Below are 17,647 nucleotides of genomic sequence, written 5' to 3'. Positions count from 1 at the left end.
CATGTAAGTTGTAACCATTAAAAACATGAACAGTCATACTTAGTAGATTACAAATCCAAACATAAATTTACATTCCTTGTGTCTAATCTATAAACTAAAACCAAGATGCTCCATCATCACATTCAAATTTCAGGTTTTAGTTGAGTAACAATAACATGATGCCCCAAACCAATCACTGGTTAGCACGTGAGATAACGGGATCTCTCAGAATGGTTACTGTTAATGAGGGGTTAATATTCACTAGAAATTTGAAATGCTTGGGCAGCATGACCAAGTAGAAGGCAAAAAGCATTCTCTTCTCTGGCCTATTACGCACGAGAGTCAAATCCTCTGAAAACGCTGCCTCCCCGGCCCCTCCGTCCAAGAGAGTGCTATCCTCCTGGGACCAGGATAGTCCCCCCAGGTCACCCCGAGACTGGTAGAGCATGCATGAGTCATTCATGTCATTGTAGCTCTGCATCTGATCCAGTTCATCCATCGTCACTGACGGCGACGTGTCAAATGCATCGTAGAAATCGTCTTCTGATTCGTTTGGAAAGGTGTGCTGTGGTGTGCCCATTTCATACAGAAAATTGTGATGGAAAAGTAATTATATGTGTAACAAAAAGTGACCCAAAAATTGTAACACACTGCCAAGTATGGACGATTTTTGGGGGGTTTAACAAACAAAAAGCACAAAACCAATCAACCAACCAAGAAGCCCACAAGAAACAAGACAGCAAAGCAAAGGAAATGAAATAGAGCCAAATAAACCCAACAATACAGAAACAACAAAAAACATCTCCATTTTGACACATATTTTGTGACCCCTTCAGAAATGTGAAGAAGCTATTTTATAGTCAACTTGATTTCGGCGGTGTTGGTTATATAAAACTAATATAACTGCTTTATACCCACGATCATATATACCACACTTATTTCCCGTTGAAAGAAAAAGAAAGTCAGAAACACAATGTGCATACAAGAAAAAACCTGCTTGACCACCAACCAATACAAAACTGAAAGACACATTATGAAAGAACGAAGGAAAGCAAAAGCAAACACATACAGAAGAGAAAAAATGACTGCGACCAGTTCGCTTTTTGTCTATGTTTATCCTAATTTAGATTGATAAATGAGCATTCATAACCCAGTGTTTTAGTTCACTTGAATGAGCGGCAGCTATATGTGCATCTTTCACATGAAGAAAATAAATCTTGTAGTTATTCATCAGCTGGTTTTCCCAGCCTTATAGATCTTCATGGAATAAGATCGTGTTCTTCAGGTTCTTTCCTGCCTCTATAAGCAATGTTCCATGCACTGGCAAGACCTATTCCTAGTTATTCTGTTTCTATAACCCACCGAACTCTGACATGGATTACAGGATCTTTTTCGTGCGCACTTGGTTTTGTGCTTGCGTGTACACACGGGGGTGTTCGGACACCGAGGAGAGTCTGCACACAAAGTTGACTCTGAGAAATAAATCTCTCGCCGAACGTGGGGACGAACTCACGCTGACAGCGGCCACCTGGATACAAATCCAGCGCGCTACCGACTGAGCTACATCCCCGCCCGTCAGGGAAACTGTTGTGCATCGTCAACCATTAGCCATAAGTTTTATCCGTCATCAGGAAGAAATCATGCCCCCCTTTATCATGATTCTTTCTTTATTTGGTGTTTAACGTCGTTTTCAACCACGAAGGTTATATCGCGACGGAGAAGGGGGGGAGGGGGGGGGAGATGTGATAGAGCCACTTGTCTTTCTTTCTTTATTTGGTGTTTAACGTCGTTTTCAACCACGAAGGTTATATCGCGACGGAGAAAGGGGGGGAGATGGGATAGAGCCACTTGTTAATTGTTTCTTGTTCACAAAAGCACTAATCAAAAAATTGCTCCAGGGGCTTGCAACGTAGTACAATAATATTACCTTACTGGGAGAATGCAAGTTTCCAGTACAAAGGACTTAACATTTCTTACATACTGCTTGACTAAAATCTTTACAAAAATTGACTATACTCTATACAAGAAACACTTAATCCGTTAGTCGCCTCTTACGACATGCTGGGGAGCATCGGGTAAATTCTTCCCCCTAACCCGCATTTTTTTTTATCATGATTATAGACTGACTGAACACACACACAATAAGACACAGGGATGTCATTTGTTGTCAACAAAACGTCAACGTACTTATTCAAGTTATTGTAAACCACGGAAATTAAGCTTAGCTGACGTTTCAGAAGAATAAACTTCTTTTTTTCTTAAAGTGGGTGAAACTGGTGACACTAATAATAATTTTCTCCAGCACCATCCCTAAACACACATTCAAACCAAACCAACAACAAAAAAACACTAGCAAAATTCTCTGTCATGAGCTGACCTTTGCCTGCGGGTCGTCCCGTATTTGTTGCTCCAGAACACGCGCCGCTGGGTGCTTTGACTTCTGTGCATCAGGATCCAGGGTAGAATCATGGGATCCTGCAGAATCCCTGCAAATGCAAAATGTAATCTATTATAGGTCTAGAATCAAAGTGGTTCTTGGTTGAATAAACAAAAATACACGAACATAGAAACAAAATGTAAAGAACTTGTTTCTGTCCCAACACACTCACGCACATACGCACGCACACACACACATTATGTACAGAGCCATTTTCATCATGACTAAATAATACACTGTAATAACACGATAATTGTAGCAGGATCACATGCCTTTGACCACATGCACACAATCAACCAGGATTACATTATAATTGTATAAAATACAATGTTGGCAGTCAATTATCTTCTATTACCAGTATTGGAGTGCTGAATCTTGTTTAATTTAAAGCACAAAAACATACACAGACGCAAACAGACAGATAGACACACAGAATTAGACAGACACCGAAAACAAAATGAAATGCATTGCTTACCCTTGAGAGTTGACCCGTGGAGGGATCTTGCTTTCCTTTTCTGAAACAGAACACCATTATATATTTAAACTTAAAAAGCAATTTAAATAAAATAATCACAAAAACAATGATTACAAATAAAATAATAGTAAACAAGACCATGAATGGTACCTGTGATGAAAGGACACCCTTTTGACCAGCCAAAAGTGTCCCTATAAGTATATTGAAGGTTTCCTTTCAAGACATGTATCATTATTTTGGTGAAGTTATTAGACAAAAATACAACAGGCAGGGTTTCATTTACTAGTGCGCCCTGCGCCATTGGCGCATTAAATCTGAAAATGTCCCATCACAATCCCCTTCAGTGCGTCAAAGGGCACATTGACAATGGTCATTGAGATTACGTACCACTGCGCCACCAAATGTACACTTTACATCGGATTACACACACACACACACACACACACACACACACACACACACACACACACACACACACACACACACATAACAGAAGTATAGCGGCTACTTCTCAGATGGCACCATATTGCACCATTTTGCATCTTGGGTCAAAGTGCTTCTTGCCTTCAACTATGTTCCATCGGAATTTGGTAGAGGGGGACAAATGTCCCATTGTCTTTTTCTCCCAGGCTAAACCCTGAACAGGTGTCCTTTCACAGGAGGTGTCCTTTCATGGGAGGTGTCCTCTCGTGGGAGAGGCCTCACATGGAAGGTACCACTGTAGTACTATACCAGCAGTTGTCGACAAAATCCACACACACTGAACTGAACTCAGTAGATTAACCCAGTAATTCACTAATGAACACAACTCTCGTCCATGACATCCAATCTTGCTCTCCGATTAGCACTCTTACCAGGCTTGCTGCGTATCATGTCTGCCACAGGCTGCTCATAAACTGAGACGAGACTGTGTAGTTGTAAGAATTAGCTTAGTCTATGCACATGATTATTAGTGGCGATCCCATGATAGATTTGAATGCCATCAGTGTAATTCAATCCTGCACTCGATCAAGGTCACATTTCTTCGGGTTCTTCCTGTTGAAGTCACCTCACAATTACCACCAGGTAAAGTTTCTAGCACAAAAGTAAATCACAGTCTAAAAACAGAAACCTCTTCATCAATTCAATCTCCAGTAAATTATTAGCAAGCACCAAGTTTAGCCATGGAGAAGTTGGTTTATTGATTCAAACACCCCAGGCCAGCTTTGATAAACCACAGTGGTGGCAGCAGAAAATACCTATAACTGATAAGAAGGGAGGTTAGGTAAACTAACAATCCCACTGCACATACACCAAGCCAACACACGTGGAGTACTGGCTCTCAGTGTTCACCAGTACCACAGTTCAGCCTTTGTGTGGAGTATATATTTACATGGCTCAAAGAAATGCCTTTTGTGTCGGAAGTTGTACAACTGAAGACAGCAGCTCTCAGAGAATGACATTCTAATGAGACCGAAGTGGTCTAAAGATTGGCAACACTGAAGTAATGAAGGAATGTTTACAGACCAAAGTCTGAAACCCGTTCAATTCCATACACTTGCTGTAAAATAAAGGCACTTTAAGCATGAGCAAACACATGTTTCTGTGTTTAGGCACTGATCTATAAATCATTGATTTCTGTGGTCTTTCAGAACTTGGCTAAAAGAAGCAACCACTGACAAGAAGAGGGTCTTGTTTCTATCAAAACACTGACAGAAGAAAAACATCTGAAGTGTGAACTGACTGTTATGAGTACATGTTATTTCCCAAACCCATTTAAAGCAATGGATCCTAGCTTCCGTCAACAATGCAAACCATGCAATCCACACATATGCAGATCTATACCTGTATGACACTATGCACACCTTCAATTGAAGCTCTGAGAGAGAGAGGGAGGCAATTGGACATGGAAAAAAGGTGGATGAGGAGAGAGCTAGATGTTTGTACCATTATGCTTCACTTTCCTTTGGTCTTCAATGCAATGAATGTTTGTTTCACTTGCATTATATGTTCACTACATGTAAATGATTACTTATGATTGGAACAAAAACAAATTGAGACTCTTGAATTTATGCGTCCTGAGTCTTCAGAGACATATACACAGAGAATGACACAATATGTACAGACACAAAACTAAAACAAACAAGAGAATTAGAGGAAGATTAGTGTTAAAACACATCACATGTACTACCAAAAACCAGTTGGCTGAAAGTTAAAACGCACACAGGGTTTGTAAAGAAAAAACAAACAGAAAGATGCCTGAAATGCCTGTGGTTACTGATGACAGATATACCTCCTTTTCTCCCCTCTCCTCTTTTCACATTTTAAAGGAAGGCCAGTGCGCTGTAGTGGAAACACTCTAAATACCAGGAGCTGTTAAATTCAACTTCCTATTGACACAACAGCTGCAGCTAGGGGCCAAACAACTTGAGATCCCCGTGCCGAGACTATAGAAATGTTTAGTCGCGGAACAAGCATGTAGGAATTAAACAGGCAAGCTCAACGCATATCTATAGATCTGATTTCATGATATTGTAACAGGAATAATATATAGGGTTAATACTGTTATGACAACGTAAAGTGATATTGTACCAGCCTACAGTTACAATCGGGGTCAAGACTCCTGCAAAATTTAACCCAAAGAGAACAGAAATCTACCTTCAGCATGTTCCCCGTTAGAGAGCATTGTCACCTGTGCCAGACATACAGGAAGAACAACAGTATACTTACATGCCTAGAACAGGCACCAGCTAGTACAATCAGGGACACCTGGTCACTCAACCTGATTGGATTAGGCTAATCCACACACAGGTACATACAGCACACACACTACTACTACCACTAAGGAATGGGCACTCCACAGTTTCCCTTCATTTTCAAGGTGGCAAAGAAACTAAACCAACAGATGTACACCGTCAGTCAACAAAGCCTCAGCCTTTTTTAAGTTGCAGTGAAGAGAAAAGGCAGTCACTGAGTCAGTCATAAAAAAACTTGGCCTGCCTGCCATGCCAGTAAACAGCTCCAGTATCCAATGGGACAGTGTTTGTGTCAGACAGCAAAGGAGCTCTTAAAATGGGGGTCATGTGTACACAAAGAGCCACCCCACCCCTCCTATTACCTCAAGTCACAAACTGAAGCAGGCCTGCTGTGTGTGTACAGTATACTCTCGGCCAAGCAGCTAGTGGGCCACAGAGATTGTGGAATTCCTCTTCTCTCAATGCCTATACTTTCAGGGTGGAAGTGATGTGGTGAAATATTACTTAGCACTGAAAATAGTTGAGCTGCAGCTTTGAGAAGTGAGCCCAGCCCTCCCCCTGGAAGAACACAGGTGCTGAGCCAATCTGGCAGATTATGCACACAGCAGTACAGCACCACACACCACAACAGCTGGCATACATGTCTGCTGCCAGACCAACCCCTGGCTGCTACAGGCTGGCTCAATCTGCAGCTGGCTGCTGCTACACTTTTTTAAACGCAGTCAGCTATACACTGTGAAACCTTTCTCTGTTTTACTCTCAAAGTCCTGACTCATTCTTTGCAGGCTGGGGAGAAAGTTCGCACTGGTTGGTAAGTATGGCTGTGTATGCCTATCGTTCTAATGAGCTAAGCTGTGGCAAGATGATTGCTAATAGTAATACTTGTTTAAAACAAATCTGTGTAAAAGTGTTTATTTTGTTTTAAAGTAACAATGCAAACTAGTTCAAGTTGCTGATTTAGTTTAATTTCCATGAAATTGCACAAACTGTGTTAAATTGTATCCAAGGCGACTGAAGCATGGCGATCGATCTGTCTCACTGGAGTCAAAGCAGTTCTGTCTCGCAATCAAACATGTTTCACATATGTGCATGTAAATATGTTGGATTGCATCTAAAACCTTATTTAGTACTTTATGCATGAACATAAAGTATCAGTTTTTAACCACCAAGTTATCCATTAATTCACAGGCAGATGTATTCAGATACATCAGTCAAAAGCCAGCTGTAATAAGGGGTCAGATTTAATAAGCCAGTAACATTAGCATTTGTTATGCCAGTATTCCGCATGAAGCATGATTGAACTTAATTACTGCCAAGGTATTATGTGACTAAGCAGACTCTGCATGCTTTAACTTTATGCTAGTCCTGTTGGCGAATGTATTGTAACCTGATACACTGTCAAAATCTAGAGGGGTCAACATTTACTTTGATGTAATTAAATCAGATAAATTTATGTTCAATGTAATGTTTATCCTTTTTTTGGATCACTTCATGACACAAACAGACTTTAAATTTTACATAGTCAAGAGTCGTTGGACTGTACCATTAAGTTTAGCCTGTCAGAAGTTTCAAGTTATCATATTATTTTTAAATAATAGTCACATACATTTTCTTGACATTTAATCTAAAACCATAGCTACCAATGTAGTACAGTGTCATGGCACACTGAAAAACTATAGTTCTGGAAAATATGTATTCATTAGTTTTCTGCCTCAAGGACATGCCTAACGATTGTTGAAACTAAGCGCCAAGTGCCGTAAAACTAAAACGAAGCTGAACTCCACTTGCATTTCTTTGAATTTACAAACAACAAACAAAACATTAATGACTTGACACAGTCACTACAAGAAAGTCAGGTATCATGATTTTTCTTCATTACAATGCTTCAAACTGTATTTTCAAGGAACAAAAAACCTGAGCCATAATTCAATGTCATGGTTCAATAACTCCTACAAAGCAGAGGTCCAAAGATTGTGCTGTATTGATAGGCTGTGTTTGTCAAATCTGTGTGTGTGTCACTGTCAGACCAGACAATGCATACAAGTACAGATTGTTTGCTTGTAGGGATCAGGTTACACACACAGTGTTCAAACAGCTTTGGAGGTGAAGCTCTTGCAAAGCAGTTCAATTTGTCGCACCCAAAGAAGTGTTAGATCAATACAAGTAAAGTCAGAGTAGCTACAAAGTCAGAGTAACTCAAAGAAGCGTTTGTTGAATTCAAAGTCAGGAGCACAGATCTCTTAGCCAAGTCTGGAATCCAAATAGACATATATACCTATATATATATATACGACTAGTGTCTGTCTGTCTGTCTGTCTGTCTGTTCGCGATACACGGCCAAAGTTCTCGGTGGATCTTTTTCAAATTTGGACACCGTATTCAGCTACACCCCGGACACAACCTCATCGATGAGATATTTCAACACGTGCTCTCAGCGCACAGCGCTGTGCGCGCTGAACCGACTTTTTTTTGTTTTGTTTTTGTTGTTGTCGGGATCCACTACCAGTAACTCTTCCTTATCTTCTCCAGTGTTTTCAGCCGCGATTATCTCCCTTCCTCCGTGTGGCCTCAATCCATATTCCCGTTACTACATTACTATTTTTAGAAGGTCACTGCACGTTACTATTTTTAGAAGGTCTCCAGTGTTTTGCGCGTTTATCTCCTTTCCTTCGCGTACACCCGGCAGAGCCGGGTCCCAGGCGCAGCCTGGTATTCGGCTCTACTTCTTCCCGGCAAAGCCGGTACCCGGCGAAGCGGGTAATCATCTAGTATATATATATATAACAAGAGGCGAAGCCTTCAAGGCTCACGTAAGAAATCGACAAACAGTAACACAAACTCAATCACTTCGTCACACATACACACACACACACACACACACAGTAAGCGGCATAGGTGACACTGTGAAAGAAAGCGAGACACTAGATCTAGATCTGAATGGCCGATTTCGAAGAAAAAACTAGTCTCGGCCCGCTCATAATAACAATGACCGAGACTTTCAGTAATTCCTTCGCGTGACGTCTAACCCTCTTACGTCATAATGTGACGTCTTCAAATGTTGTGACGTCTTCAAATGTTAAAGTTTCTACCACAGACATACATACATACATACATACATACGCACGCACGCACGCATGCACGCACAGACAGACAAAAGTTAGCATCGCATAGGCTACACTTACGTGAGCCAAAAAGGAGTGTGTGACTGCATTATGTGAGTATACATGCATAGGCTGACAGAGCCTCAACACAATAAAGTTTTCTTACAGTGCGCCACAATGCTCAGATGCAGCTAGTTATAGAGTTGTACTAAGTTGTAGTATACTTGAAAGTTGTGAGAGTAAAACTCAATATTCTATGTGTACATATTATTTAAATGTGTTCCTGTTATTGAGGTCTGTCGTTTGACATCCTAATTTATTCGTAGCCACCTACAGAGGGCAAAACAGCCACGCATGACTGTCAGATATGTTGTCTGCAAACATTGTCTAGGCTCTGTTTGTTAGCACACCTGGTGATTGTCTCTTTCATCTGAATGATTGAGGCATGTATCTTTGCCCTTCAGACATTTACGTGACACTCAGGAATTGCAGCACTGCTATGCAAGTGACAGACCTCAATACAGTAAGTGGTCAAATGACAAAAAAGAAAAAAAAGAACATACTATAGCAAACAAAACTCTGTTAGTCACACATTACTTTTCTCAAGTCAACACAGACGACCAGTGACAACAACAACTGTGATAGGTCTGTGAGTTTTGTTTACGTAATTTGTTAGTTTGGCATACATCCATTAGAACATCACACAATTAAATAAATGTATAAAGTAGGCAGTACAGTGGAACCCCCCTTTCAGACCTCCAAAATCTGAGAAAATCAGGTCTTAAATTAAAAGGAGGGAGTCTTAAAATGGGGGTACATTCACAGAGGTTATGAACAGAATTTCTGGGAAAACAGGGTCTTAAAAAGGAGGAAGTCTTAAATTGGGGGGTCTTAAATTGGGGGGGGTCTTAAAAAGGGGGTTCCACTGTATATCAAAAGTGGAGTGAAAATGCTAAATTCTTTGTTGTTAACTTACCATGATCACCGCCAGCAGATGGATCAGCATCCACCCCTCCATCCACAGCAGAAGACCGCGGAGACTTCTTCACCTTTGACTTGGTCTTCTTCACCTTACCACTCCTCTCTTTCTTCGGAGGACTTTCCACTGCATTCTCTCCAACAGCTGAGGTTGCCTTGCTCGGTGTCTGCTCAGACTGTGATGAGGTCTTGTCTGCAGGAGCTGGTGCAGTTTCTGTTTGTTGTGCAGCTTTCTCTGGGGCACTTTCTGTGGTTTTCTCCGATTCTTGCGGAGTTTTCTCAGGTGGTGGAGGGGTCTTCTCAGGCGGAGGAAGGGTCTTCTCTGCCAGTGGTTTTGGCTGGTCTTCTGTGGTTACCATGGTTTCCTGAGGCTGGTTGGGAGTGGTTTTGTCTGGAGGTGGAGGCACCGCTTCAGCATCCTTTGCAGGTGCTGCAGTTGCGCTTGCTTCTGACCCCCCTTCAGGTGCCTGTGGTTTTTCAGGTGTACCCTGCACAATAACCATGCCATAAAATAAGAAGCTCCACAAAAAACCCGAGGAATTACCAGAAAAACTGAGTGATACATGCATCTGTATGACACATGTGCATAATATAACTAACGTAAAAAAAAGCTTTGATCTCAGCATTTTTCAGAATGCATCTGTGTACAGATATTATCAATACAAGTACAGTTATCAAGATTATTTCACGCCCAATATGAATTATTTGTACAGTAGTCAGAATCAGACTTATAACTCAGAATTAGAATTACAACAAGTACAGGAAGATGCTTTCTCAAATTACACACATACCTGTCCTTCAAGGTTTTTAGAAACTGGTCTTGACTTCGATTTCTTTACAACTTTTTTTGTCCTGCAAATAATGAAACAACAAGGCAGATATTAACAACAAAACCAAAAATAAATTGAAACAAAACATTGAATTAAGAAGTAGGCAAACAGGATAGACATTTTCTGAATGACCAGTATATAATTTTCTGCCATCTTATGAAACAATACACAGGACTTCATTTGCAAAATCAACAACAAAATTCCCCAGTTCAACCGGATCCATCTGCTTTTATTTAACCTTTACGTTTAAAAGGTTAGTCTAATATTCTGGATAAGAAAATTAATATAAAAGGAAACATCTCACAATCAACAGTTAATTGAAGAATTGTTAGTTTTACCAACACTCATCCTTAAGTGCCTTCATTAGTTCATAAGACTGTTGACTGAAACTTATTTTCTAAATAACAATAAACTATTCATTGAGAAGCTTCACGACCATACAATCATACAACCTAAACTGTTCACAAACTGGTGTTGCTAAATGTTGTTGTAGAAATATATATATTTTATTTTTTAGAACTATCACTATCACTTTATCAGTCTGTGCTTGATTGATGTTACACAATACTTCCGTACTTCACAGGTTTTTCGGTGACAGGCACATCCTCCGATGCATTTCCAGTTGGTTGGGGACATTCAACAGCCTGGCCATCAATGATGTCACTTCCTGTTGAAGCACGCTTAGAGGCCGGTGACTTTGACTTTTTCCTCTTTGGTTTTTCGCTAGGTTCTTTCAACAAATTGCTGCTGTCCTGAACCTTATCACTTGCTGGTGATGCACTTTGCTCTTCGGGCAAATGTGCTGGTTTTGCACTTTGTTTTTCTGGCAAATTTGCTGGTTTTGCAATTTGCTCTTCAGGCAAATTTGCCGGTTTTGCACTTTGCTTTTCCGGCAAATTTGCCGGTTTTGCACTTTGCTCATCAGGCAAATTTGCTGGTTTTGCACATTGCTTTTCAGGCAAATTTGCTGGTTTTTCACCAGACTCTTCAACCAACACTGCTGGTTTTGCACTGGGCTCCTCAACTGTTGTTGCTGGTACTTTAATGGGCTCTTCAACCAGTTTCTTATCCGGTACTGGATTGTTCACTGGTTGCTCATCCGGCACAGTCTCAGCACTATTGCTGCTGTTTTTTCTACCCAGCGGTGGTGACTGCGGGATAGCCTTTTTTGTCTGAAAAGGGTTATAGGCGTCATCTAACGCGTCAAAGTCTATGTTGTAGGCTCCTTTGCTTGGAAGGGGTGGAGACGCTCGGCCCTGATCTTCTTCCATGGTTATCGGTTTGTCAGGAGATCAGCATGCCTGCAACAGCACAAGACTTAGTATGGTGAATCTTTTTTTTTTGACAATAATTTGTTTAACAAAAGTTATTATGTGATCAATACAAAATATGTACCAGTATTCAAAACGGTACAGAACTGATACAGGTGATTTACAAATTACAGCTTTACCAAAAAATATGAAAAACATGGCATATATATATATATATGTTACAGTCAATATGTTTCATACAGGCATTACGTGTAATGACTAAAATCTCTAGTCATTACGTGTAATGACTGGATCGTCAGAAGTGACAGTCAATAGGTGAAATCAGTCAATAAGATTTTAGTCATTAGTCTGTATGAAACAGTCATTACATGTATAAATTTCAGTCATTACGCGTAATGCCTGATTTCACTTATTAACTGTAACACATATACCATTATAAGCAGTCGCAGATACAAAAAAAATGTAGGTCCTGATTTTTCATACAGCAGTTCTCATCATAGGGTTCCAGGCAACAATTTAATTATCTATGTATACACATATAAATCTTATGATACTGATCATCCATTACCATGATGCTAAAAACAAATTAAACAAAAGCATGATATATTCATAACCAATGATGCATTGTGAAAGGCTAGCTAACACAGGGTTTTTTGGGACAGGGCTTGACAGACTGCTGGTACATGAAAAATATTTGAAATGTTGCACACTAACTTACAACTATGCATACATGTTGTGCATCTACATGGACCATACAGGAATCTGATGAACATATATATATACACACAGTCATGCAGTGCCGGCAAATATATACTGAACCATATATATATATATTCTAGCTGAAAAGGTAAAAGCTGGGCCGGGGTTATAATCTATTACTGAATAGCTAAAGAAATTGTACAAGTCCATCAAAAGACAGATTTCTGGGAGGTATTCTGACTGACTAAAAATGGGTAACTTAAGGTTCAACATGCAATTGGAAGTCATCTGTTATCCACTTCATTCCTCTCTGTAGGAAGTGCATGGTGCTGATGCAATGCTACAGTATCACGTACTATCAAACAAAGCTAGAAAAAGAAACATTGCAAAACGTTCAGTGTCAACTGTCATCTATTTGTTTGCATTTGATCACGTTGCTATTTGAGTGAGCAACCTGGTTATTTACATGTGATCCTTAGAGTTAGACGATAGTGCCTATAGATTCTTTTTCCGTTTGATACTTGACCATTGATCATTGCCTCTCACTTGGACCTTATAAATATAAATGACTCATGATAATGTATAAATTAAAACTTCTTATCTTATCTTTTCTCCTACAACACTGACATTAGGCATATATTTCTTTACTCCGGGCCGACAGAACGTATAAAGCTTGAATGACTTGATCTCTATGAATTCAATACACCCTGGAAGTGGAAGTCAAAGCCCCAACCCAGGTATGAGATAAAATCTCAAGGAGTCAAAGGGACACTCACAGACTGACTCACACTCACAGGAAATGGTCCATCAGCGTCACTATCTTTTGCGGCGGAATAAGTTTATCGATGAAACAAAATCAAGTTTGTATTTGTGTTTTGGTTATGCTTGCTCATTCCTCACTACTTTCCGTGACTCTGCAATTCAGTTTCCCATAGAAAAAATTTCCAGGTTATCCGATGCCAGTCTGTCAATAATTATTCGTCAGCGCTGATATGATGGATGCTGTACATTCCGCAACAGGTTTCGGGTCATTCCGGAAGGTTACTTCGTCCAAAAAATAATGGAAAACTGTACATTAACCAAGCTGACTAAACAACCTGTTGTCTCAATTTCATGGAAGCTGTGATGAATTTGCCATATATTTACCTGCCAAATCACCAAAATTCCAGACGACAGACTTCTGCTGCGACTCCGATCAAGAAGATTTCACAGTGGAGGGGAACGAACTCCAGGTAACATCTACCTTCCGGTAATCTCCCCTGACAAGCTGTTGCAGATTGTTCATCCTTGTCCTTGAGCGGCCTGTACTTTTGGCGGTGCATCAAAAAGACTGGTCACATATTTCTGACACGTGTCCCTCCAGATTTCTTTTTGGTAAAAAGGAAAACAATGAAATAAAAAAAACAGACAGACTGCTAACGTTCCAAAAATACAGATTCTAAACAAGAAGGGTTATACAGTAGTTGATAGAACGTTTAACGCGACTTGATCAGTTTTTGACTGAGGTTCGTGGTAGTTTTGTTTTGTCAAAAGCTAATGTTTCTTAACTAGCCTTTCTTGACCTTTTTTGACCTTTCTTGATGTTGTTTTATTTTAAACTCAAATAAACGAAGTTTTAAAAAATAATAAAAGAGAAGTAAAGCAAGAAAGAAACAAAAGATCAGAAAGACTGAAAACTGAGCCGAATTCAGAACTTAGTTGAAAGAACACCGAAGATGAACAAGAGATCGAGTTGCCCGCACCAATATCGAATCGGAAAGCAGTTCCGTGTTGTTGTTGTTTTTTAATCATCATTTGTCAATCTTAACTGTCAGTCCCGGCTTTAAAATTCAGTTTTTCTAGGTATTGCGCCACTGACTTGAGTCTCAGTCACACTGGTGTAGGCTAATCACCGTCCTTCAATATTATACAATCAATCTTGGGTAGAAAACTTGAAAAGGCTAGACGGAAGCTGCATTTAAACTTAGTATAGCAGTTGTTTTTTTAATCAGTCTGGTTTTCTCTTGTTTTCATCTTATGAACATTCTAAATGTTAGACTAACTTATTGTCTTGTACAGAATAACAACTGTGTGAATGGTGCTATACTGAATGAAAGAGTGTGACATGAAGTTCTTGTACATCATTGTAAAGAGTGTGAATGACGTTTTTAGTTTAGATGTCAAGCGCTTAGAGCAAGCCTTTTTAACGAAAGTTTTTGATTTAGCGCTATATAAATGTTCTTATTATTATTATTATTATTATTATTATTATTATAGCAAAGAGAATAAACCAACAAAACATAACACTAGTATAATAACTTGATACAGTTGTGCATTAACCATAGTATTCATCCAGACATCCATCCATCAGCCAACCAATCGATGTCAAGGGGAGGAATGGCCTTCTCGAAGTCAAGGGAAGTGTGTTTCTTGGATTCATAACAAGAACTTGACTGAATGAAGCCAACAGTTACCGCACACACACACACACGCGCGCGCGCGCGCGCGCGCGCACACACACACGAACGGCACACACGCACACACGCACACACACACACACGTGACACACACACACACACACACACACACACACGTGACACACACACACACACACACGAGCTCTTCTTAAGCCTTCTACTCAATTTAGATTGCTTGCACGGTGGCCGCCCGGCCGAACACCCGTGCCCCCCCCCCCCCCCCCTCCCGTTACATATCTTTGGTACAACTTTACATTAGCACTGGGCAGAAGGAGAGCCCCCCCACACACACACACACACACCACCCCCACCCTTTACCAGTTTCATGTTCCTGCAAGTACAACCTGCAGTGCACCCCTTCATCAAAGTCACACCCAAGTAACAATTGTACGACGAGGAATGCTGACAATTTGGGGAAAACTGAGAATCATCACGTGCAAACACATGACGCACAGGACTGAGTTTGTGACATGTGACAGTGGAAAGTATCCTTAGCGGATTATGACTTTATTCAGTTATTCTGCAGAAAAACAGAAATGCTGGAGAAAAACTGTTTGTTTCTGCAGCATTTCTGCATAATGTCATCTTTCGCGAGAGCAACGTTTTTTTACTGCAGTAAAATTGAAATCAAGAATGCTGCAGTAAAACGGTGATGTTGTTTTACTGGAGAAAAACTGTTTACACTTTTTCTTCAGCATTTTGGCATTATTCAGTTATTCTGCAGAAAAACATAAATGCTGGAGAAAAACTGTCTTTTCTGCAGCATTTCTGCATAATGTCATCTTTCGCCGAAGCAACGGGTTTTTCTGGAGCAAAACATTTTACTGCAGTAAAATTGAAATCAAGAATGCTGCAGTAAAACAACACCGTTTTACTGCAGAAAACCTGTTTACACTTTTTCTGCAGCATTTTGTAGCTACTGGCTCATTATAATGTTGGAGCACGCGAGCCCCCCTCTGTCGAGAGATGGACTCATCCAGAATTACCAATAGTTACAAACTATTATACTATCCCAGGGGGCGCTACTTTACAAGGTCGTTCGTTTTTTCTCCAGAAAAACTGTCACAAACTATTCTGAAGAAAAAGTTAATCGCAATAATGCTGCAGAAAACCAAGTAAACATTATGCTTCAGAAAAACTGTTTTACTGCAGTAAAACTGAAAACGTTGCTTCGGCGAAAGATGACATTATGCAGAAATGCTGCAGAAAAGACAGTTTTTCTCCAGCATTTCGGTTTTTCTCCAGAATAATTCTCTGAATAATGTCACAATCCGCCAAAAGCCAGTACAAAATGCTGCAGAAAAAATGTAAACAGGTTTTCTGCAGTAAAACAACAGCACCGTTTTAGTGCAGCATTCTTGATTTCAATTTTACTGCAGTAAAATGTTTTGCTGCAGAAAAAAACGCTGTTTCGGCGAAAGATGACATTATGCAGAAATGCTGCAGAAAAGAACGGTTTTTCTCCAGCATTTGTCTTTCCTGCAGAATAACTGAATAATGTCATAATCCGCTAAGGATAGGAAAGTGGACAGGCAGCGCTAGCTGGTCGGAAGGAAGATATCAGACTGGCTCAACACAATGGCTGAGCGCAGGTGCCTGTGGACTGAAGACCTTCATGAGGTACGGTTTGGCTATGTAGTATGTATTCTGGAAGCACAGAGACATGCATATCCACCGTGACGTATCAATTCCCATAATGAGCGACTGTGACATGAAAAAAAATCACTGCAACCGCTACCACCACCACCACCACCGCCAACATCAACATCCAAAATAATACTGACAACCAAACAGCCAACCAAGCAACAAGCAAACAAGCAATGACGATACGTTACACCGTGGCCACACGCACAAACGCTGTTTACAGCGGTTACAGGTACAGGCCAGGAGGTCCCTTTTGAAGACCTCCAAACAGCTAATAAATCTTAATTAGGGCCTTACAAGGTGTGTGTGTGTGTTGGGGGGGGGGGGGGGGGGGTGGGCTTCATAGGGTAGTAGAAATAGAGAAGGAAAATGTATTGGTATAAGCGAAACGAGATACTTGATATGATTGTCAAGGACAGGAGAAGGGACATAACTCAGCCTAGAAAGCCGCCGTATTAAATGAAGCAATTGCGTCCCGTCAAACGTTCAAGAACACTGTGTTCTATTTTGCGAACCTCAACCGATTAGCACAGCAACAGTCACTAATACCATATCGGTCACACTGATTGTCAGCAATCTTCGATTAAACCTTAAAGTTCTATTACAAAACAACAAAAATAATCCCGAAGAGTGATTCACAATTCAGAGTCACTATATCTCAGCGGCACAGTCTCGACCGGGAGAGCTCTAGAGACTCGATACTGAGACCAGAGACATAGATAGAATGTATGTCTCTGCTGAGACTGAAGGATGGGGGGGGGGGGGGGGGGGGTGGAATGGGTGCGGAATAGTACATCACATGAACTCTGTTATTGTCTACTCTTTGACTTTTTTTTTTTTTTATCAAGGGAGAAGTCTCCCTTGCACCCCGTCCTTAGTTTCTCTTCAACCCCGACTGCGCCAACCGTACTTGAAGAAAGAGAGCGTTCCACACGGACCCGGCCGATTTCTCTGCCTACGTCACGCGTCCAAGGGAAGTAATTTTCGACTCTGAGCGGCCGGTTGGACTTGCTTGGCCAAGAATGCCGCAAAGCATTGTAGC

General features: G+C 40.6%; 2 protein-coding genes across 7 annotated transcripts in view; one reads left to right on the top strand and one right to left on the bottom strand.

Annotated features, from left to right (window-relative positions):
- The window catches only part of LOC138982481 (transforming acidic coiled-coil-containing protein 1-like), a 32,710-nt gene extending 18,987 nt beyond the window's left edge, over positions 1-13,723 (bottom strand). For 3 of the 6 annotated variants that reach the window (XM_070355781.1, XM_070355782.1, XM_070355783.1), the window contains exons 1-7: positions 13,652-13,723; positions 11,112-11,836; positions 10,497-10,557; positions 9,704-10,193; positions 2,892-2,931; positions 2,357-2,465; positions 317-544 (exon numbers count right to left, since the gene is read on the bottom strand). In XM_070355781.1, the coding sequence (XP_070211882.1) occupies positions 317-544; positions 2,357-2,465; positions 2,892-2,931; positions 9,704-10,193; positions 10,497-10,557; positions 11,112-11,806 (1,623 nt within the window). In that variant the 5' untranslated portion in view covers positions 11,807-11,836; positions 13,652-13,723. The remainder of the gene's footprint in view (positions 1-316; positions 545-2,356; positions 2,466-2,891; positions 2,932-9,703; positions 10,194-10,496; positions 10,558-11,111; positions 11,837-13,651) is intronic. The other 3 variants (XM_070355784.1, XM_070355785.1, XM_070355786.1) reach the window with 1 other exon arrangement.
- The window catches only part of LOC138982484 (chorion peroxidase-like), a 72,099-nt gene that overhangs the window by 4,685 nt on the left and 49,767 nt on the right, over positions 1-17,647 (top strand). The window contains exon 3 of the mRNA XM_070355787.1: positions 6,412-6,437. Within this exon, the coding sequence (XP_070211888.1) occupies positions 6,412-6,437 (26 nt within the window). The remainder of the gene's footprint in view (positions 1-6,411; positions 6,438-17,647) is intronic.

The sequence above is a fragment of the Littorina saxatilis genome, linkage group LG12 (assembly GCF_037325665.1).
Source record: "Littorina saxatilis isolate snail1 linkage group LG12, US_GU_Lsax_2.0, whole genome shotgun sequence".
NCBI classification, from domain to species: Eukaryota; Metazoa; Mollusca; class Gastropoda; order Littorinimorpha; family Littorinidae; genus Littorina; species Littorina saxatilis.
The sequence above is the reverse complement of the archived record's forward strand: the minus strand, read 5'-3'. Positions and strand labels throughout refer to the sequence as shown.